Source organism: Lonchura striata, chromosome 1 (assembly GCF_050655825.1).
Source record: "Lonchura striata isolate lonStrDom1 chromosome 1, ASM5065582v1, whole genome shotgun sequence".
In the NCBI taxonomy this organism is placed as follows: Eukaryota; Metazoa; Chordata; class Aves; order Passeriformes; family Estrildidae; genus Lonchura; species Lonchura striata.
The window spans coordinates 42997608-43021434 of NC_140703.1; the positions used below are offsets into that span (position 1 = coordinate 42997608).

General features: G+C 34.0%; 1 protein-coding gene across 10 annotated transcripts in view; it reads left to right on the forward strand.

Annotated features, from left to right (window-relative positions):
* Positions 1-23827, forward strand: part of CNTN5 (contactin 5) — a 592231-nt gene that overhangs the window by 347480 nt on the left and 220924 nt on the right. For all 10 annotated transcript variants that reach the window (XM_085593275.1, XM_021529320.4, XM_085593302.1 and 7 more), the window contains 2 exons: positions 16191-16409; positions 23063-23186. In XM_085593275.1, coding sequence (XP_085449401.1) covers positions 16191-16409; positions 23063-23186 — 343 coding nt within the window. The remainder of the gene's footprint in view (positions 1-16190; positions 16410-23062; positions 23187-23827) is intronic.

A 23827-nucleotide genomic window follows, 5' to 3' on the forward strand; every position in this document is an offset into this window, starting at 1 on the left:
AGTACTGGCCAATTTCAACTTCAGTTGAGCTTTGGATACACAAATTTCCCCCCTTACAGCAGCAAACAGCTGCATTTCTCTAGTCCTCAATTGTAAATAATACTCCTAAAACAGAGGAAAAAAAAATACAAAATTAAATAACTGAAAGTCACAAAAGCTAGAAGAAATATATTTTCCTTAAGTGTAAATAAATGTTACTGAGTGCAATGGATTACTCTCTTTATATACCCTTAAAAGATTCACCACATCATACATTTTTTTATATAATGTAGTACCTCATGATTTGTATCTATGAAATGATGAGCCATCTGCCTTGAATATTCTTTTCTATTAAACCTAATTTTAAATATGGGTGTGTCTTTAAAAGGAAGCCTATTATAGAATTTTATTCTGAAGCAACTGTGGTGTGCCTACTATAAGATTAGAGTTAGAGGGAGAAATTACTTATAATGCTAATTCAGCTGACTGAATGGTCCTTCAGTTAGAAGGAACATTTCAGTGAAGAAGGATCCCTACAGAGGGCAGAAAATGACTGTGTGGTTGGATCTGTGCAACAGATACAAAGATGCTACGAGATTATGAAGTAGTAAACTGACTGAAGAATGAAGACTCAGTCAGCAGTAAGCTGACTGAGGACTGCTTGTCCTTTTGAATAACAAAGGGTAGAGTCACCCAAACAGCTGTATCAAAAGTCTTTTGGGGACAACCAGGCTTTGTTTCACTGACTTAAAAAGGATTTGCATTTGCATCAGCAAACACTATTACTTGGCCTTCTAATTACAAAGCCTATTTTCAGTTTACACAATTGGATTACCGCTTGCTATTGAAAGGTCAATTTCTGTCCTTTGGATGAGAAATTGGAACCTATTTGAAAAAGTTGGATGTATTTCATTGTTTCAATAGCATCATGATATCTAATATTTTATCAAGCAAATGACATATTAAAACTTCAAAACTCTTAACGTATCCAGCAAAAGAAATGTAATTTTTGTTAATTCTTTATGTGACATCAAGCTCTCATAATTATACTAAGGAAACAGGGCTGCTGTGCAACAGATCTCTCAGAATGCTTTCTGAGTAGTTTGTCTACTTATGATAGTTAAAATAGTCTGCAGTGAGTTCAGTACTATTTGTTTGACTTTATGCTGCAGAAGTGAATGAGTCATAAGGTGCCTCTGGTTCTGGTTTTGGAAGCTAAGAGAAGTAAATTGCTTCCTCTCTCTTTTCCTAGAACTGTAAAAAAATTTGCTCAAAAATACACATTAATCTTCATTTTAGTGGGGGGTTTTCCATTTGTTTGTTTTGAAGGTTGTTGATTAAAAACACTAGAGACAAGTACAACTATGACTGATGCCTCAGGTTTTAGCTTTTATATTTTTCAGATTCTGTACTGCTTTGGTGTGTAGTTCTGAGCTTCATATTAGGGGATAGTAAGCTTTCTTCACAGAGTAGGTAGACAAAACAATTCCTTCTCGAGCTAGGGACCAAGGACAAATGATTTAAATTTCAGGCCCACGAGCATAAATAACAGTGGACTGAAGAAAGAAAAACAAGAAGAATGGGACGTCATACCCTAATTCTATAATTGGACAATTAGCTCCAATATGCTAATGGACCACAATTTATAAAAGTGTGAGATGAGCATGACTTGTCATCCATTTTTGTGACCATTTTGGGTTCATCTTGAGTGCAGCCCTGTCTGGGTTCTTATACTGTCCAAGGTGTATCCATTGAGGCCTTTTAATAAATACCTGCTTTATTCTTTAACTCTGTCTAATCTCTATTCTAGGTCAACCTTTACAAGGCATCAAGATGTGAAAATCACATTGTATGGGCATATGGAATAATAAATTGTGTTTAATTTGGAAATATATGTTGTCTGAGACATTGAGCAAAATACTGTTTTATAAAGTGGGCTGAAGAAGAAAAAGTGCAAAAAACTCTTCATAAATTGTAGATTTTTGCAGTTACTAGAGGATGCTTTAGTGGCTTTATGTGGTTAGTAGTTAGGTGCTATAATGTACATGCTCTTTACACTGTCATTATCTCACAAAACCATATATTTATATTACTTACATATGTGCATAAGATGGACATCTAGAAAAATATAGTCAGTACTGTTCTTTATGTGAGATAAATATTTGTTTATTTACATTATATTTTTATTTATTTATGTTGCTAAAATAAAATACCAACAGTATCTAGAGTTTTCAAAATGTTCCTTGAAGACAGCATGTTTCAAATTTCTTCAGCTTATCTTTATGGGTATGAAAACTTTCTAGTCCTTGGTGGCTGTAGAATTCTCTTTGCCATGCAGAGAATCTTATGAGTCCATGAGAGTCAGATACACATTGACATGAATCAGACTCCTGCAGAGCAGTGCCATAACCCAGCAGCCTCTTACATGACCTACAGGCAGAATAAAAATTTCTACTTTTGGAAAGCTCTAAAAAGGTTTAGAAATCCACAGCACATACACATAATTTCCACCAGATGGAAGCCACTTCTCCAAAAAGAAGGTGACATTTGAGTAAACATTCAATTGGTACTTACTAATATAGATTTAATATACTCTACCACCCTCTATAAAATCCTGCATCATGGATTTTTTTATTAAAATGTACAGTAGTTGTTTGAGATTTCATTATTTTGATCTTTTCATCAAGTATTTGTCTGAGTGTAGTAAATGTTTTTATAGGTCCTTATTTGGGAAAGAATAGATTTAAGCATTTCTTGAACATTTTAATATTAAGATGAGGTACCTGATTCTGTCTGTGAAAAGCAGCCTAAGATGAAACCCAAGCTGTAAGTTCACAATGGCAATATTCAGAAACTTCGTGTTTAAAATGCATATTGAGTATTTGTTGATTAGATTCAGTTTATGCTTTTCCAGAGTTTGAACCTCAATCTTCCCAATCACAGAGAAGCTTCCTAAACACCAAAACAGATTTTAAGTGGACTCTCAGGAGTCTAGACATTCCCATTACCTCTTCCACCTCTGTAAATAACAAAATACTAATTGGAGCAGGACCTTTAACCTATGATTTTTACAGCACAAAAGAATGCTCTCTATGTTGAATTCTAGAATCAGTCTTTTATGCTTAGTAAGGATTGATCTGAAAATTAAAAAGAACAGGGGTAGGAACAAGTTACCTTGCATAAATTATGTGAATGCCAGATATAACTAAGCTTCTGGGTATTCTAGGATGCTTTTCACTCTGATTTTATCAGTATTTAAGAAGTTAGTTCAGGAAAAAAGCCTTTCCAATTGATATGCCAATGTAATTTTTTTCACTTTGATAAAAAAGTCCCTTCTAAGTAATACTTAAAAGAAAATTATTTTAAAACTGCAGAATAAACAGGTGAACTGTGGGTGGAAAGCTGAGCAGTATGACACAAAAGGACACTTTTTTACTTCTAGATGGAAACTGTTATATCCTTAGGAACATTTTCTACAGAAAAATTGACCTCAAGTTTTTATGAACAGCTCCTCACTTGATGACAGCCTTAACTGCTACAATTCATATCCTGAAAGGGAAAGGTTTCAGCTTTATTTACTTCAAACTATTTTTTTTTAATTTTATCTTTTCAAACTTGGACCTTTATTGCCACAGCAAGTTCATAAAGCAAGTTCATAAGCATCCAAAACCTGACTTGCAGGAACAGTCCAGAGGAAATGAAAAAACATGTCCTGTGATCTGCTGGGTTGTTACTCTTCTTGAGCATTGGTATTATTGGTAAACACACAATTTACTAAATCATGAGAAAGCTGGATTACTGCAGAGAGAATTGAAGACCTATAGCATGACTATAGCAGACAATCTCTGATTGTATTTGAATGGTGTAAAAAAAAAAGTTCTTTTTACTTCCCTTTTAGCAGGAAGCTTTTCCTGTATCCCATGCACTCTTGAAGAGATACCAATGAGTTGTTTCAGAACAATTAATGATGCCTTCATATGTCCTGTAAAAATTGGACAACTTTCTATAAATACCCTCCATGTCATCCTGGCCCTAAATTTTTGTCTGGGATCAGTGTATTCTCTAGAATCCACTAATAAATACACCAAAATCTCAAGCAAAATTAGCACTGATGCTTGTTTCTTCTGGAAGTCTGAGTTAGTCAATAGTGTCATGCATGATTCTTCTTTGGGATCTGCCCATCTAATCAAAAATCTTCGACCATCTTCTCTTTCTAGAATCACAAAATGATTTTTGTTAAGAAGCACTTTTAAAGATCATCTAGTTCCAATGCTCCTGCCCCAGGGTTTTGCTAGTAGCAATTTGGTCTGGAGAAAGGAGATAGCAAAGAGGTAGTAAGAAGAACAGAGTGGGGTTTTGTAAGATCTACAGAAGTAAGTTCCCAGTAAAGGTCATTGTTGTACATTTGTGCTCTCAATCAACTCAATAGCCATGTGGTGGATGTAAGCTCAGCTGTTTCAGTGTAACTGCAACAACCTGGTGCAGAAATCTTTGCAAAGAGATTTTTCAAAGAAAAGCTGGTGGAAAATCTTACTACAAATATGGTAATGTATACAAGCAAGAGACCTTTATTTTCTTCTGCAATGTCTAGATGGAAAAAAATGGTGTTGTCTTCCAAACAGACAGAGATTTCTGTTTTGGGACCTTTGAACATTTACACAGCCCATAGGTAAATTTCAGAATTGTCACCATCACCCTGTGTATTCAGATTTCAAAATTTTACAAACTCCCTTAGAAAAAGGTTTTCATTCAAAGGTCAAGCAATGTTTTCAATTACTAAGCACAAGAGACCCGGTGTTATTTTTTTAGTCTGAACCATGTATTTTTAGAGGTTAAAGTAATAGCAGCAGCTGATATTTATTTTTTGCTGTGTTAGTGAGTGCTCATCAATAACCTAATGGCCATATCTGATTCTACAAAAAAAGCAGGTGTTTCTGCCAAGTACCACACAATATATCTGCTGGTGTAGAATTTTGATACTTTTTAGAATTATCTGCTCACCTGTATTCATGATCTGGGTGCAATCGCATCCATATAATTCTTTATTAATTCTAGGGATACTATGCTGGTGACTGTGTATTTTTTCCTGTTGTTGCCTATTATAGGAAAGTTACAAATGTAACCAGACAGATTTTAATCTTTATTGAAACTATCATCAATATACTGTGATTCTTTTAACTTCTCTGCTTTCACTATATCAGATTTTCTGATTCTCTTCATGTGTTCAATATTCCCTTCTGCTCTACTCTGTTGGCAGGAATAAAGTGATTGTGAATTGCAAAGGGGAGAGAAACAACTGAGCCACTTTCATTTTCTTCTTAAGTCTATGTATCTTCCATAACCTAAAATTTGACAGTTTCTCTCCTGTACTTATTTATTCTCTTTCTTTTCTTGGTTCCAATGCTGTTTGGTGTCAGTCATCTATGAGGAATGTGAGAGGATTAAAAAAAAAGGAAGTTATATCGAAGTTTAAAATCCTGCAGAGATTTGTCTTCGTATATGGTTCCACTGGCTAATAATGAGCATAAACATAAAAAAGTCTCCCATTTTGAAAAGTTGCATTTTCAAGTCTCTGAGCTTAGGCAGAGTGAACAAGAATTTTCAGTTTCAGAGGGCCTTCTCACTTATTCCTTTGAAGAAATAATGGAGATTGAAACAGTTGGATAAATGCAAATCTTGTTAAACAGCACAAGAAATGAATGAACCTCTTTGATTCTGCTCCCCACATGACCAGACCACAAAGTTTTTTCCCACTAGCTTTCTGCATCCCAAAGTTCCCTGACAGAAGACAAAGAATGGAGGATGAAGAAATTCAGCATCAGTTCTTAAATGACACTTGAAAGAAGCAGTCCTTTCAAGCTGCCACCTACCAAGACTTTCAGAAATTCAATTTGCATTCTATGTTGACAGCTAAAAAGCACAAGCATAGAAAGCTCTGACCCACACAGATCCCATACAGCAGTAAGGATAAGAGCTTTTGCTCTCTTTGAGAAAACTTCTCAAAGGTGTTAAATTGTAAGAAAGGTAGCAAAAAGGTTCAGGTTTGGGAAAAATGAGAGAGTCAGTTGCATGCACTAACATTTCTCTGCTTAAGTTCCCTCCCTCTAGAGGAAATTACAAAAATGTAAACAAATTAATAATAAAATATCAAATTTTTTTTGTTCGTCCTCATGAAAGGCCTTAAGGAGATAATTCTTAGAACTTAGTTCTACCCATTTATATATAAGGGATGTAAAATTAATTAAAAAGGCACGATGCAAAAAATATATTTGAATCCTTCCAGATGTGCCTTTATGGTATTTTTCTGTAGACAGGAGGGCCAGCAGCACAAATAGAGTTTAAGAATTAAATATTAAAACAGTAATTGTCAAAAATGCAAACATTTTTCACACAATAATAAAATTTTATGTCTTGGAACTGTCTGTATGGCTGATGCAAGGCAACTTAGTAATTTAAAACATTGCTTGACCTTTGAGTGAAGACCTTTTTCTAAGGGAGTTTGCAAAATTTTGAAATCTGAATACACAGGGCGATGGTGACAATTCTGAAATTTACCTATGGGCTGTGTAAATGTTCAAAGGTCCCAAAACAGAAATCTCTGTCTGCTTAGCAGACAACACAAATTCTAAATTACGCACATATAAGAAGCACATACTAGAAATACAGGTTTCTCTTGCTAAAATTAGACCAAAGTGTCAGAGTTATGCCATAGGTGACCTGTGTGTACACTATGGTGGAGGTTCTATCGTCACAGATCTGTGGACTCCAGTCTGAAAACAAATAAAAGAGTAACATGAAGTTGACTTTCTTGAGTAATTAGGTCCACAAATTTGACCTGCTTTGGAGATAAATAGAGATTAGTACTAGGCTAAGAAATATTTTATTATGTTATTGCACAGTTGAATTTCCCCTATGCTTCAATAGAAGATATTGTAATTTTCTCCCCTCAAAGTATTTTCATCAAAACTAGGTAGAAATATGTTTGCCCTAGAAATCATCTGCCTGAGAATGTGTCCCAAACTATGTCCCCCCTACTTGTGACTGATAGGTCTTGTCTGACTCTGTGATACACTAACAGATTACCTCCCCGAATAACAGCTTTTTAGACTTAATTATTAAAAAGTAAGAGAAATTTCAGGTAGGCAGAGATTTTTCTCTATGATGATTGACATTCATTGTCATTTAGGTATGCAAAACCATAGAGAGGAACATAAAACCCTCAGAATGCAAATTGCCTTGAAATGACAAGGCTTACTGATTCACTATCTTTTCTTTATGGAGAGGATTTTGAAATGAAAGCTATAACCTCAGGCTTCAAAACAGACACACTAACTGTGTTTACGGTAAAGTTCCATTGACCAGATAGATGATTTGGAATAAATCTTTCTGTTCGGTGTTATTCATACTTAAAAATTTACTTCTATGACAGCAGTAAATTAGGTTGTAGTGGAAAGAGCTATTATAAATTCTCTTTGAAAGATACCTACATTTTAGTCAACCTTGATTGATTTAAAAATCTTTTTTATTTAAAAATTCCAGCTATATTCCATGTCTATATATTTGAAACTACTTTTGAAATGGAAATCAGCTATAAATACAAAACAATTCAAGATATGACGAGCCTTTTCTTACTGTTGCCCATGTGTACTCCTGTAAGTCCTTGACCAAATAATGCTACTTTGAAATGTAATACTGTTTGCTTCAGAAAAGTCCTCTGTGGTGACTTCTAAAATCAACTGTGCTGATTTTTTTCTGATGTATTTTGCATTTTCATTGCTTATTCATTTGATGTACATATAGAGGCCAAGTGTGTCTGTCATGCTATTTCAGTGCTGGCCCAACTGCAGTAAAATTGTATCTGCTGCAATGCCAATGCTTACAGATTGTTTTTCACACAGCTTTTTCTAATGCATGTATAGATTCTAGAATTCTGCATGAAAATTTATAATACTTTTGTTTTGCTGGGTTAATTTTAGTTTTAGACCTTTTGTTGCTATCAATAATAAGAAAACATGTTTTTGTTCCAATTTCATAAATATCATGTATTTCTTCTTTTAAATTCCTAATTATAATTCTTCAGGATGACTTTAGTGAAACAGCAGGCAAAGAACTCATGACAATTTCTTTGGAGCTGTAACAAGTCATTGACTAGTCTAAAAAGAGGTATATGGCTACCCACTGCTGGATAGAATGATGTTACAGGGAACATCCTTGGGCTGCATTATGGCATTGTCATATCATTTTGACTGTGGTTCTTAATTTAAGAATGCAGACCTCCATTCTCCTTCAAACACCCTGTAGAATAAAATTGTGAGGTTTCTCTGTAATGGTGAGATCTTTTACTTGTATGTATATGTAAAGCAGTTATAATCTGCCTACCTTTTCCATGTAACACATAATATTTTCCCTCTTGTATGTTAACCATTATTCTTAGTCGCTGGAAATTTATATAATACCTGATCTGGTTTGTTCAAATATGCTAAGCTTCCTATAATATGTATATATAAGAACAATAACTACAAATTGCAATACATATATATGGCACTTATATATCATTTACACTTTTGACACCTCTGAAATGGATCCTTCAATTTTCTAGAAGTTACTGAAAAGGGAATATTATTCCAAATAGCCCCACATCCCTAAAACCTGTTGCTGAACTTGAAAATTAAAGTCTTAATTTCTAAACTTTAGAAAACCATCAGCTAGCTAATTATTAAACTGCACTTATCACTTCTGTGTGACTAAGCAGTTGCATTAGGAAATTATATTGGTGCTCCTATTACTATCTTGAAATAAATCATTCTTTGTTGGAGATCACCAGTACAGCCTCTCTTTTTCTCGTTGTAAAGGACTGTATGAACAGCTCAAGTCTCTGTTCTTCTAGGAGCTGCTAGTCTGTCTCAGTCACTGCATCCTTTTGATGGCTTTCCTTTGAATTTGCAAACAATTCACTGAGGGTGCCAGGGTCACCACCAGAACAGACTTGCAGTTGGAAAGGCACACAAGCAAGCACCAGAACCTGTGGTTAAAACCAACCAACTGTTATGAAAAAAGAAGAATTAAGAATCACATCAACAGAGTGTGGGGTGTTCATAGTGTGCAGATGTGCCTGTGTTACAGATTTACCCTATGAGAATACCAATGTCTGCACAGTGCACTCTATTTCATTGCAAGTCCTGGAGGAGTTTTTGATGTTTTGATAGACAACAGAATGAGACACATTTTGGCATGTACATTTGCATGGTGCCACTGTGTCCGTGCAAGAGGACAGTGGAATAATATCCATCATAAGTGTGGCTATTTTTTATTTTCTTTATTATTTTTAAAAACAGTTCAGAAGTGACATAAAATGCTACCTCCTTAACAATTTGTAGATCTAGGTGCCACTTTAAATATTAAAAAATATCTAAGAAATGTTTTGCAAGACTATTTGTCCACAACATGAGAATGAATTTCACTCTATGAGTGTAAGAGTTGTTTAATTGCTAGCAGTAGTTGTTTACACTGACAGTACATCCAGTGATTAATTCACAGGATTCCTAAGGGAAGAGTGAGCCACAAAAAGGTCTCAAAGATGCAAGCCAGGGTAAAGTGTACAGTGTAAAATATTTAGCAAACATTAAAAGCAAACCACGAAGAACTACAGGAGGAGCCCAGGGTAGAAAGAATACATTATCTGCCTAAAAAAAAAAGCTTTTAAACTGGAGATAGATTTTTTAAAGGGGATAAAAGACTGTTTCCAATGGACACATAAACACACCAAACTGGGATAATATATAAGGATGTGCATTACAGGGAACAAAAAAACTTACATTATGTTGTTTCTTTTGCTAATTGATTGATTTCTTAATTGATTATTAGGATTTTGACTGCTTGATGATGGTATAAATAAATCATGTTATTTTATATTTACATTTTATATTAAAATAGTCAGTTACAAATTTCTTTTTTTCTGTGGATTGATCTATTATTTTTTTCTCCTAACATTGATATGCATATCATTGTAGGAAGGAAGAGATATAAATGAGGATTTCTTTCCATCTAGTTACTTTAATTGATTTGTGCTGAAATATTTGACCTTTACTACTAAGTTCTCCCTTCACATTCAGAATTGACACCTCACTCTGATGATCATCAGCCATGGGGAAAATAAGTTAAGATTTCAATTAAAAGCATGCCGTGTAGGCTAATCTATGGATCTCACATTAGTGAGATAAATGTGTGCTTTCCTGCTAGAGAATATGTATCATGTTTGGGCTAAAAAATATCATATGGAAAGCACCTGAAGAAGTACTACAGTGAAGCATATCTTAAAATTGACAAACCAAACACAGGAGTCTTATAGCACATATTCATACATGTCAACAAATTACACCTAGTCAGTCGCTCCCCTCTTTCAGGTCAAAGATCCCAGGGTATTTAAATTAAGCTAATTCATACATTGTATTTCTTGGGTGGCATGAAAGTAATGATGCCCTCAGCTATCTTCACTCTTTGCTCTGAGTCTTATTTTTCAGGAAAAACTAGCCTAAAACTCCTTTTTATTAGACAACAGGCAGAAACAATACATGCAGTGGTAAAGTGTGAGACATACCTGTGGTCTTTAAGAGTGCAAAAACAAGTAATAAATGTTGAACTAGATGGAATATACTGAATAATAGGTTCTGTTGCTATTTTTTGGAGTAAATTTTTTCTTCAATAATATCATTAGAAGAGTCTTCAAAATGTTTTATATTTTTTATTTCTAAAAAGCACTTTTCATTTGATGACTTCAGTGAATTTAAAAAAAGATGCAAAGCACTCACTGAACATAATAACTGTGTTTGAAGCCTATGCTATGGCAGAAACACACCATAGCTTATTTTATTTGGTATATTACATTAACATGCTTTAAATGAGACAGCATTGTTTCAATAGAAAAAATATGACAATAAACTCAAAGCACTTTTCTCAGTTCAAAACCCCTTTACTTTGGACAAATGCTGTTCCATAATTGGAATATATTATTACTTTTTTTATTTGTACTACTGCAGTTGGAAGGTGTTCAGTATTAAAGTACATTTTGTTTGCTCTGGTGTATATCATATGTTGGATGCAAAGTGGGAATAATTGGGCATATATTGAGTAATCTATTTGCTGAATTATGAGTATGAAGTGGAAATAAGATGAAAAATAGATTGTTTTTTGAGTAGGAAAGAAAGCAACGACTAACTCTACAAAAGCATCTTTATATTATTCAAAATAATTCCTCATAAAAATTCATGACATTTAAATTAGCTCTAACAGTATAATATTCCAACAATGTTGATTCAATTGCTAATAGCCGCTGGAAATATTCTTTACTATTTCTGAGTCAATGTTTTAAGTCTTCAAATCACTTCCTCCTTGTTATTTTAAAAGAAAATAAAATATATCATAATTATTTTTCCTGTGTCTGTCTACAATATTCTATGTTCTTAAATCTGATGCCTTGTATGACCAGATTTATAAGAAAAAGACAAATTGTATAAAGTGAGAGTCAATTGCAGATTTTCAAGTTAAATTATCACGCATCTTCCTTGAATAGTGGAGTACTGAAAACCTCAACAGAACAATTTTTGGATTGAACGTTTACTTATTTTTGCCAAAGACCTGGCAAAAAATATTTTTTCCCCAAAGAAAAACCACCTTGCATACATAACTTTTCTCCCTTTCTCATGCTATTGTATCTTTGGTGAAAAGGGCTGATGATCATCAACATATTTTCCTTGAGAACTTCCAGCTTCTAAGTCATCCTCCACTGCTTCTTTGGAAAACAATTCAAATTTCTTGATTTTTCACTCCTTTGCAGAAGAACCAAATATTTTGGGCAGAAAAGACACAAATGAAGCTTGACTGATTTATGATAAGAGAACTAGAGAAAAAGAGGCTCTGGGTGTACCTTATCACTTTCTACAACTACCTGAAAGGAGGTTGCAGCAAAATCAGGGTCAGTCACTTCTCCCAGGCAACTAGTGACAGGACAAGAGGACATAATCATAAACTGCATCAGAGAATGTTCAGACTGGACATCACAAATAATTTCTTTGCTGGAGAAGTGGTTAAGCATTGGCATGGTTTGCCCAGGAAGGTGATGGAATCAATGTCCCTAGAGGTGTTCAAGAAATGACTAGATACAGAACTTAGTGCAATTGTCTAATTGTTCGTTGATAGGTCAAATGTTGGACTCGGTGGTCTTGGAGATCTTTTCCAACATTTTTTGAGTCTATAATTCTATGACTAAGACAACTCAGATCTGAAAAATTGAAATGTTGACATCTTAGCTATTTATCTTACTTTACATTCTGTGGCAAGAAGTAGCGATTTATTGAGGCTGCCTATCATATCACATGCCATTTTCCTCTTCCATCCTCTTCTGCCTGTAAAGTGAGCCCAGCCTCATTACCTTACGTGCTGACATCCAGAATTCAAATATTTAAAATGAGTTCTCCAGTGAAGGTTTCCATCTCATGGTTTGTTTGATTTTTATGATTTTGACAATGTAATGTCAGTAGATAATGTCAAGAGACAATACAATAATACTGCATTGTCTATTGCTTTGAGTGACTAGTGGAATAGAATAAAATCTCTCTCAGATAAACTAAACCACCACAGTGGGAAATACACAGAGGAGGATCAGATGAACTAACCAGTTCTTGAGAAACCTACTGGCTTCCACTTAGTTCTGGGGGTGGTTTTTGTGTGTATTTGGTTTGTTGGCTTTTGGTTGAAGTTTTTTTTTTTTTTTGTATGTTTTTGGTTGGTTTTGGTGATTTGCTGGGTCTGGTTTGGGTTCTTTTTTGTTATAGTTATTACAATTTGATCAAAAAATATTATATATATTCACATTTTGCTGTGTTTTAGTAGTGATCCTAGTTCTCACAGGAGATTACCTGGATGGACACCTTATCAACAACAGATTTCTGCTGTTATTTCATCGCTCTCCCAGGTTATTGCTAAGCTACATATCATTAAGTAGTCTAAGAGGAAACCAATGTGCATGCACTGACCAAGGCAGAAAGTAGATTTCTGTTTAAAAACTTGAGGAGAAACACTGATAAAATCCACTTTACAGAATGAATGCACATATTTCCATAAGCTTAGAAGACTGAAAACTTCCACTGAAACAATGTAATTAAAAGTTACAATGAAAAAAATGGGTTATCATTCTTAGTGACATTTGATTAAACATGCTAGCTCACAAAAATACACAAATGAAGGTCACATTTGCAAGTATTATAAGACAGTCTACATTTTAATTAGATAGTTGAGAAATGCCAGTGAGTTAGCAACTGACCAGGAGTCATTTATAGAGAAAATGGAATAAAGGAAAACAAAACATCACACCAAAGTTTACTCTCTATAAAGTTCAAACATTACAAAGGCAGTTTTCAAAGAAATTTTGGGGTTGATTCAATGAATTTTCCTTGTCAATTTTCTCTGTTTATAGAAAGAATGCATTTTGGTCAAACTACTGTGTACCATTGTTTGAGCTTTACTGAGCTATGCTGTACCTTTTAAAGCAAATTAAAAAATATAACAGGGTAGTATTTGTGGTTTACATTTGTACCTATGGACTGTACCCAAGGAACTTGTGTCAACATTTGCTGTCTTGTGATCCCCTTTCTCTCAGAGTCAGTTTTGTTTTCTCACAACACCACACATGAAAAAAGTTAAATTTAACATGACATAGTTATTACAAATTACAGGAATAAAATACTTGCGCATTATCTTGGAATTTCTAAATTTTATTTTTCATAGGACCAAAAAAAAACCCCTCAGTAAAATAGAAGACAGGGTCTCTATTACCTAGTACACTGTTGTTTTCCTTGTTGTCTAAAGTCTGACCAATCTGACTGAAGAGCAGTGTGTGCTGGAAATAATAAGAGATACATAAATAATTTATTGAATTGATATAGATTCATTAAAAATTTGCCAAATCTATATCAGTTTGCTATTGGAAATCCATTAAGAAAATGTGTTCTGGAAATTAAAAAGAAATAGTCTATCTTAAAGTGCCATACCACTGTTAAAATTACTATAAATCTGATAGTTCCAGTTCAAAGAAATATGAAGGCTAACCCAAATCACTGATTTTATTGTGGCTGGTTTCTAGTTGCTTGATATCCTTATCATTTGGGGCTGTATATTCCTTATCTGTGTCTTTTGCAGCTGAAGGCACCTTTGGATGTTTCATCCCAAATACTTAACTTATTTCTCAGAATGAGGCCAGGGAAAATATAATTTCATAATGAAGCTCAAGTATAGCAGCATTTTGAGAACTACCCATAGTAGTTTTGATGAAATTTCTCAAGGATTTTTAGGGTAGACTGGTAAAGTAAAAAAGCACATTAGAGAGTAATATCTATTCTCCAGCAGTTTAACTACTATGTACTTAAATAATGGAATATATAAATTTATTCTCCCAAATCTCAGAAGTCTAATCCAAACCAAATTAAAGGAATAATTTTACTGTAAATAGTACTCCAATAAAAATATATTCCAATTAAGGCACTGTAACTAGGCAGTTCAGAAGTCTAAATCTCTGAAGGTGAATGCTCAAATTAGGAAGTAGGCTTTGTTTTCAGGTAAGTGTGTTTTCTGCTGTAGTTGTCAGTAACGATCACAGGCTACAGACTTTCAGTAAACAAAACAAAAAATATTTCCTTATGTATAATTTATTAACCATTTCCAGTTATGTTTTACAAAAGAAACATGACTCGGATACAGCATCCCCATGAGTATGACAGAGCAACTGGAGTCAGGGTGAAATTTCACATTGATTGCTAATCCCAGCCAAACAATGCACTTATACCATAGAAGGTCAAAAAACAGATTATGTAACACTATCATTGCTGCAGGAACTTTTCACCATGTCAAGTGAGTTATATTCTTTCCTTCTCTTTCCTCCCATGGTACTTTGCATTCATACCCTCTAAGATCTTGCAGATTCTTTTGTTCTTTCAAACCCTGAAACTACCACTGCAGAAGTAGTGTTCCCCATTCTGCTAATAACAAAGAATTATAGAATTATTTTTTTCTTTTTAAGCAGAAGAATTGCAGTCTTCTTAACTTGATGAGGCAGCACAGAACAACTTCATTTCACAAAATTGCCTTCACAAAGCATTTCACAAAAAGTTGTCAGAACAATTTAAGTGTTGTTGAATCCTATTTACTAGACTGTCTCTTTGTGTTACATACACAAACAAAAAGGAGAGTCACAGTCTAAAAATGACAAATATTACATACTATGCCAATGTGAAGAGAATGTCCAGTTTTAAAATATTCATCACCAGCAGAGATGATAGAAGAGTGATTTATTTTTCTTCTTGGCTCTTCCAATTGTCCTCCAAAAGATCTATTCCTTCATAGGCACTGAATATGCAGTCTGGATCCCTTCGTTCATCTCTGAATATATTTTTGAATGTTCTCACCTCCTTAATATCGTTGCATTTTCAGGACAAATGATTTCAATACTTCTGCTTGCTTTGTTCCTGCAGGTCCTGAGTTATAGTTTTTAATATATTTTAATGTAATTTATTTCCTTTATATTTGACATTACAAAGGGACTGAAAACTTGGGTACTATTCTTATTTGTAAACAGTGAAATTTTAAATAGAGTCAGAAAAGGCAAAAAAGGGAACTTGAAGAGACAGCAGAGGAGGTGACTTTAGCATATGTATGCTTTTGGGAAAGGCATTTGTGCATACAGGTACTCTTGGCCCGTTTAGCTAGCCTGCTTGATTTGCAGAGTGCTGTTGAATTGAAAGGCATATTTGATTTCAGTCAGTGTTTCTGCATTGCATATACAAAGGGAAGGAAGGCTGTGAAGGAAAGATGGTGACCTGGCAGACACTTTTCCACTAAGAGATAGAAATATAGGGTCATAGAAATTGAATTAAAAACATTGAAAACTCATGTTTCCATAAGTAAGAAATTTAATGAATACCTGATTTCTATATTGTGGAGAAGCTGCAGGGAAATTTAATTAGAGCTCCATGCTACTAACCAATTCTTTTCAGAAGCTGAGTCCCTCATCAAGCCTGGTATGTTTCTGTCACTCCTTTTATGTATAAAACTTTTCTGCCTTTCTACTGCTTAACTAAGCATTCTTCTGCAAAGTGATAGATTTAGTCTCTATTCAGTGTTCACTTCTTGTTGTTTTTTTTTTTTTAATTTTTTTTTTCCAGATTATTCAGAAGCTGTTCCTGGTCTCCCCACATCATATGCTGCTATCCTAAGAATCAAATCTGGTAGTTCATCTTTAGCCTCATTTAATTCAAAGAACAGACCACGATTAAGCAGTCCTTCATTAGGAAGTGTATCTTCACCAGGCTGGAGAGGAACCACACAACATTATCACTCCCCAACAAACCTCTACCACTTCTCAGAGACCTTCAAACATGATGGTAAGTGTAGCTTCCCCCTCTAAAACTTAGAAACATTTTTCAAAATCAGTGTATTTTTGTCAGCTTACTTCAGTATTTCTCAGATATAGTTTTGAATTTTATTAAATGTCACAAGGTGGAAATGAGCTGCTTTCCTTTAGGTTCTTCAGGAAAGCCTTAAGGTCACCAGTTAAAATATCCTTTCTTAGAGATTCCTCTGCAGAATGGTTTTATGCAGGTGTTGCTGCATGAAAATAGCAAACAAGTGATTTGAAATTCCATTACAGCACAACTTTATCTAGTAGTAAAATCTAAGCCACTTTTTTTCTCCTTGGATTTTTTTTTATTTAATCATGTATGCCAGTAATATAAATTAAACATGAAGTGTAAATCTTATAAAACTACTTTTGCTCTAAATTATCTCTTCTGTGTACTCAACTGTGTCATGCATGTACTTATGTGCATGCTTGGATAGAGTTTCTGGTGTGATATGGTGTCATTCACCTCTAAATGCAATAATTCATAGGAACAATACATATTTTCCCATCTTTGGTTATATTTTAAAAAGCTACATTTCTAATATCATTTCTTTAGTGACAATAATTACCTGAATTTCAGTCAAAAAAGATAGAAAGCCAGAAAGAAAGAAAGGAAAGAAGGAGAGTGAGGCAGGGAGGGAGGGAAAGATTAGAGGCTACATAAGTATATTATTAGTATATTCCTCATTAACATCTAAGAATGTAAAAGAGAAAAGAATTGTGATTAATAACTTGCAGTTCAATGAAATTCACACAATATCATGAGTGTGATAACAGGTTACTTTTGTCTCAGCAAAGTCTTTTTTTTTCCCCAGAAAATGTCTTGCAAGTATTAAAAATTAATGGTGTATGCATGTGGTTTATGTAGAAAAATGGCTTATATACAAGAATAAATATGTTTTCTGAATAAAGTTTGATCTAGAAAAAAAAACAATTTGATCTTGCCAGCAGATAAATGCTGTTTGATACCATTTCTTGGATAGGGGCAAGTTTCTACATTTGTCCTTCCACTGTAATGCTCTTTTAAGCAGTGACTAGAATGAACTCAGTTTTTCCCCATTCACCAGACACTGGTATGTCCTCCCTGACAACCTTTTAAGAGCAGGTTAAAATTAATGTCCATTATTAGAACTATCGTCTATTATCCTGGTCTTTTACAGCATGAATGTCTAAAGACTGAAGGAGAAAGCAAAAAAAATACAGACTATTTGAATAATATAGTGAAAGTTAGAACTAGAAATCCTAGGCATCTCCAGAAAACACAGTGAGATCATACTCCAGGAATTATCATTGCACCATAGATATGATCTATGATTTAAGTCAGCAGTTGTGGCTCTTTTCAAAACACTGGGGCCACATTGCAGCTCATCAGTTGAGCGAGTGAAAAGCCACTGACTGTAGACAAAATTGTAAAAGGGCCATACCTTATAAGGCCTAATAAATAGAGTATTTGACCAAGAAGAGAGGAATGCCATTCTTCTAAAGACTACATAAAATAGCCCTAGGAGGCATTTGACTTACAAATCTTGGTATATCCAGCTGTGCAGACACTTGTAGAAATAAGTAAATCTGAGCCACCTGATAATGTTTTAAAAGCCCTTGATTAACTGAAATGCCTGCACAGCACAAGCATAGGTATGAGATAGTATTTAGAAAAGATCAGCAAGTGACCAAGTAGGATAATCTGCATCATCTAAGAGGACTTGAACACATCTGTCATGGCAGCTGAATGTAACTTATTTTCTAAACCTCACTCGGATATGTTAATAACTTGATATTAAGCCTGAATAAATATCATTGATATTTAGAAACTGAGAATAAGAGACTATTTCAATTATCTGTCATTACACTTGTATTTCTAAATTTCTTGATTATGATTTAGCTTAAAAGTATCTTTTTGGTTTATTTTTTTTTTTATTTTTTACAGGTCTTAAAGTAAAGACATTCTAATTATCTTCCTATAACTGCTATGTGATGAAAGAGTTTAAGTGGGCATGTTTACAAGCTAAGTCTTCTTAAATGAGGAAATGTTATCATCCTGTCATAATGAGACACCACTGCTTCAAGTGAGAGGACATTTTTAAGAGGAGAGAAAACATGTTTTATATTATTATAATGTAGAATTTGCATAATTTAAACATCTAATATATGGCATAAATTCAGGAGTGAAGCTTGCCATAAAAATACACCTAAGAATAATTTTAATAGCTGCTGAATTATATCAGTTCTCAAATGATTTCTCAAATGATTTCCCAGCAGACATGTTCAAACACCTGCCATGGCTTGTAATAAAGGTCCTTTTATACTGACTTGATGCTATTTTCACTTTCAATTCAACATGTGTTTCCTGATATCTTAAATTAAAAGAACTATGCTCTAGCTCATTGCTGACTTTAAACTATCTGGAATTATTTAGCATAAACATGCAGCCAAGGCAATGCAGTCCTTCTCTTCAAACTATGTATCAATGTGTAAAGCCATGACTAAAAAAATGTGAATAGAAAGTATGAATTATTCATTAAATACTCCTGAAGAATCATAAAACTGCAAACTCTTATATTTTCTTACTGTTCCAAAAACTTTTGGAATTTCTTCAGTAAAGATAATTGAACTTAACCTTGAATAAGGACTCTCTTTGTCCTTTCATCTTTAGTTTGACACATTTTGCAAGAAAACGAAGTACAGAGTCTGTCACAACTTGAAAGGATTTGAATCAATGAACCCCAAGATATGCAAGATCTGAATCTAATTTTTGTAAAATGAGAATTCCTGTTTCCCCACCATCTGCTAGATTCAGCACTTACCAGTCTGAATTATAGACACAAACTACTATTTTTTTCTGTTGCTAAAATATTTGACAACATTGATTCATATGGCATGCAGTTTAGATATTATAAGCTAAATTTAGAACAGATTTATTTGTTTCAGAACAGAGAAAGCATTTTCAAGCAACAGTAAAATCTTGTATCATCTTGCTTAATAAGCAAATAAGCATGTTTCAGAAAGGATAAATGTGAAAATATGAGAAAATAATGTAATCTTCTTTGCAGTATAAACTTAATAATGTATGTATTGTACAATGTTCCACCATGCAGAATACTAGAATCAATATATATATATTTAGGCCTCAGCTTACCTCAAAAGTAGTATCAAAGTTTTTTCAGCTTTTAAGTTGACTGAAACACAGTTTAAAAATTAGGATTTTTTTTAGAAATGCATATGTTGCAAATATATATGTGTGTGCATATATATATGTGTGTGCATATATATATGTCTCTGCTTCTATATATGCAAAATAATTATTGTAAAATTCAGCCACCTTTGTTAATTTTAAAATATGTTACACAGAGATTTAATCACTGGAACATGTTTTGCCTTGATGAATTTGTGGGCTTCTTTTTCATTATATTAAAATTTTGACATACGTGAAATTTTGGCATATGACAGTGATATTAAAATGAAATAATAATTTTTTTATTTCTTAGGTGTAAAGGTGAAAGATTATACCATAGGACCTACTTGTAAAATAAATATTAACACTGAAGTTAATACATTTTTTCAATGTTTAAACAAAAAACAAAATAGCTTCTAGCTTTTATCTTGTGTTTCTTAAAAGTTGTAAGGGGACCACAAACTAGCAGTTGCACTGCTGGTTGCAGTGCACACCTGTATTCCCAAGACTCTGTGGTAAATCACTTTTCTTAAATAAGATAATACTTAAAGCAACTAGCTTTCTGTATCTTGTTTAGTAAAAGCCTCTATGAGGAATGGAAATATTTCCCTTGAGAAATTATAATAGTAAATTGAAATATATGCATGCTAGTATGTATGTTGAATATTCATTCCATTTTATGTTCTTGATCACTTAGAAAGAAAAAAATGAGGTGTAGAACTCAAATCCTGCCACACACACTTATGAAGGACTTTCCTGTTAAAGAGCATGGGTCACAGCTAGCTGTGACCAATAGGTGCAAAAAAAGCACGGATGAAAAAAAACCCCTGATACCTTTGGATCCCTGAAGGCATCAGAAAACATACATGAGCTTATATATCCATATGTACAAAGATATATACACAAGCACAAAAAGAAAATGAGGGCAATAAGGCCAGGAATATTTCCCCAAAAAGGCCACCAAAGCAAAAGAGCGAGCCAATGGTTCATGAATCAGAAAGTTTTATTTCAAGGTCACACAGAGGGGCTGTGTTGCTCCCTTCTCTATGGCTTGAGGGGAGTCTCCAGCTGCCTGTGGGACCATGGTATGCTGCAGACTGGGGCTGGAGGTGTTTCCTTGTCCTAAGGTCGACGGCTGAGTCAAAAGCTGAAGAAATCTCTGTCTGAGAGGCTCAGGGAGAGGATAAGAGTGCGCCGTGGTCTAGTCCTGCACCTAGCCTTGCATATTTTTTTCTTTCCAGTAATCCTAGACTGTGATACTATGTTTAATTTCCAGAGTCCCTGCTAGGGAGAAGATAAAATCATTAATCTTCATTAATATGCACCCTATCCATATGCCTCCTAATCTGCATGAAATAACACTTAAATCTAAAGCCATGATTTAGATTTGTTATCCTTAATTAATTTTTGGTTTTGCTAAACTCTAGCTCAATGTCAGTTCTGTTTATTTACACCTACCTTCATGAGTATTTTCTTTAGTGCAATGCAAGAATTAGGTGACCAAATTACAAGAAATCCACACACTGTGTTTGTATCAACACTTTCCTTTCTTAAAATAAATTTTGCCAGATTAATCCATTTCCCTCATGGCATTTTAAGATGTACTTCTCAAAATTTATTACTGGAGTTATTTTACCTTCAATAATATCAGCACATATCAGAAGTGATTGTGCTTGATTTTTTGTGGGTTGTTTTTTGGGTTTTTTTAATAATGCAGATATTTGTTCCAGAACACACATTTCTTCCAATAAACCCAAGCAAAGCAATGTACCTACACAGTAATATAAATATGCAAAACAGCAATCCATACTCCTTTACATAGTCCTACAAGTAGGGCTAATAAGCTGGAAAATTACAGGAAAGAGACACTACTAATTATTTCTGCTCTTATTTGCTGACTTTACAAATCAACAAGCTAATTATTTGAATCTATTCCAGCAGAAGCACATGCACCTGAAAATATAGGTATTTTCAAAATTTGCATTTGAATAGTAGTGGAAAAAGACAAAACTGAAGCATATAATAAGTGTGTAGTCACTAAAAAGAAAGAGTTTGAAAAGCATAATGGGGTCTTATGTCACCTTTTTACTGTATGATAAAAGAGTTGAGAAACCCAAAATTTAAGAATTTAAAGACATGGAAATTTGCATCTCAAAGCTAACATGCTATGACCTATGGCTCCCACAATTCTCATCCTTTTTCAGACTCCAAGTCTTCCTTTCCTGTACCAAGACTTCTAGCCCCACATACCTTTTCCTGTCTACTCAGATTTTCTGAGGCTGTTAGCCTCAGAGGTTATTATTAGTATGATAAAGTATAAAATTAGTATGATAAAGGTTTCAGTTCTCAAAACTGTGAAACCATAATGTGGTTGAGGCTGTGTGGAGTTGGTAAAACAATGTAGTAAATAATTTTCAGGTGAGTGACCAAACCACAAGTCTTCAGATGTACCTTTTCTCACTTCAAAATGCTGTTGGTAGAACAAATACAGAAAGATGTTATAAACTGCGTAATGTGTTGTGCTGTCCTCAGTAAGAACTGGAGGATGTCTATCCCATGAACATATGAAACCCTAAAACCAACAGAGAAAACCCTGCTCCCATATGTTTCATTGCAAGTAGCAGGACAATGCCACTATCTGCGCACAATCATTAGGTTAGTGCTTTAAAGATGAAGAGCACCATGCAATTAAATTATCCAAGAGTCTGGAGTAAGCCTAAAATTATTAAAATTCCACGGACTTCTGGCACACAGTGAGAATTTTATTCATTCAGAGCAACATGACAGGAATGCTTTGCTTGTGACCTTTTGCTTTTCTGAAGGCTTACACTTCTCACTTCATAATATAAATGAACTGGAATCACAGAAGTGTTCTATGGGCATATACAGCTTTTTTTAGTTCAGAAATGTAAATCCTTATCAAGATAAAGGTACATGCCAAAATTAGACAAGACAATGTAGGAAAACGAAATGTCAGATTTAGCTATATATTATTTAATAACAGACACCATTTACTGTCATTAATTTTCCAAGTGATATTTCTTAGCAACTCCTTGGCATAAACAGGAAAATTGTGTATTACTTTTCTGTGATATAAGCTGCTGCAAGCAGTAGGAAAATTTTTGTTTACCTTTCTCTCTATAAGTAGTTAATTCCTCTTAAGTCTCTTGAGCTTCTCAATAGACTTCAGGCCAAAATATGTTTGATGAGAAGCCATTCTTAGGCATAATAAACACTTAAATCATACTATGTGTTTTATTCTTCACTTAGTAATATTTTAAAAATTTCTTCTTTATCTTTTTTTTCCTTTTAATAATTGATTTTAATGTAACCTCTAAAATAATGCGGCATGAACCTTTGGAAAACATATGAAATTATGCATACTTTAAGTTCACATTATAAAATCTATAACAGATTTGCATTTTTTCAGCTTTCCTAAACTGCAGCACTTCTTTTTTCAACAGAAAGTGTTGATTATGGGCCGGTGTTTGTACAAGAGCCAGATGATATAATTTTTCCAACTGATTCTGAGGAAAAGAAAGTGTCTCTGAATTGTCAAGCACGTGGAAATCCTACTCCCACATACAGGTACCTGTTTTACAATTTTATTTATTTTTAGATTTCAGAATAATAGCCACTGCATTCCTACTCTGAAAATCAATGTATTTTGGTGAGAAACAACAGAAGCAACTCCCTGACACTAGTGCTTTTCTTGATTGAATGCTTTTTGTGATTCTGAATAAGCAAGAAGCAGAAATGGCAGTGATTAAAGAAAATATTTTAAGTTTCAAATTATGTACTCTCTGTATCATTTCTATCCATGTGGAGAGACTCCTTTTGTCCAGTTTATTGAATCGTGTCTGCGACAACTGACAAAAAAATATTAATTTTTTTAATTTTTATTTTTATTTCTATACATCTATAAAGCTACAAAATACTATCCCAACATATAGGGAAGGCAGCAAAGTATGTGCATTAAATGACGTGACTTGGCACTACAAGATACCATGGCTGAGTCAAATCTGGTGTTTCTTCACTCACAAGCCTTCCATTTTATTCCTCTGCAACCATCACCTGTTGCTTATTTTTCCATGCAGACTTGTAGGCCACAGTTATCCATTATTCAGTCCTGTGGTGACACAGCTGTGAGCCTCAGAGTGCATTTTATTGATGGTGCATACCTACAGGTGGTAGCAGTATGTTGCAGTCACCTTACTCATTTGCTATAT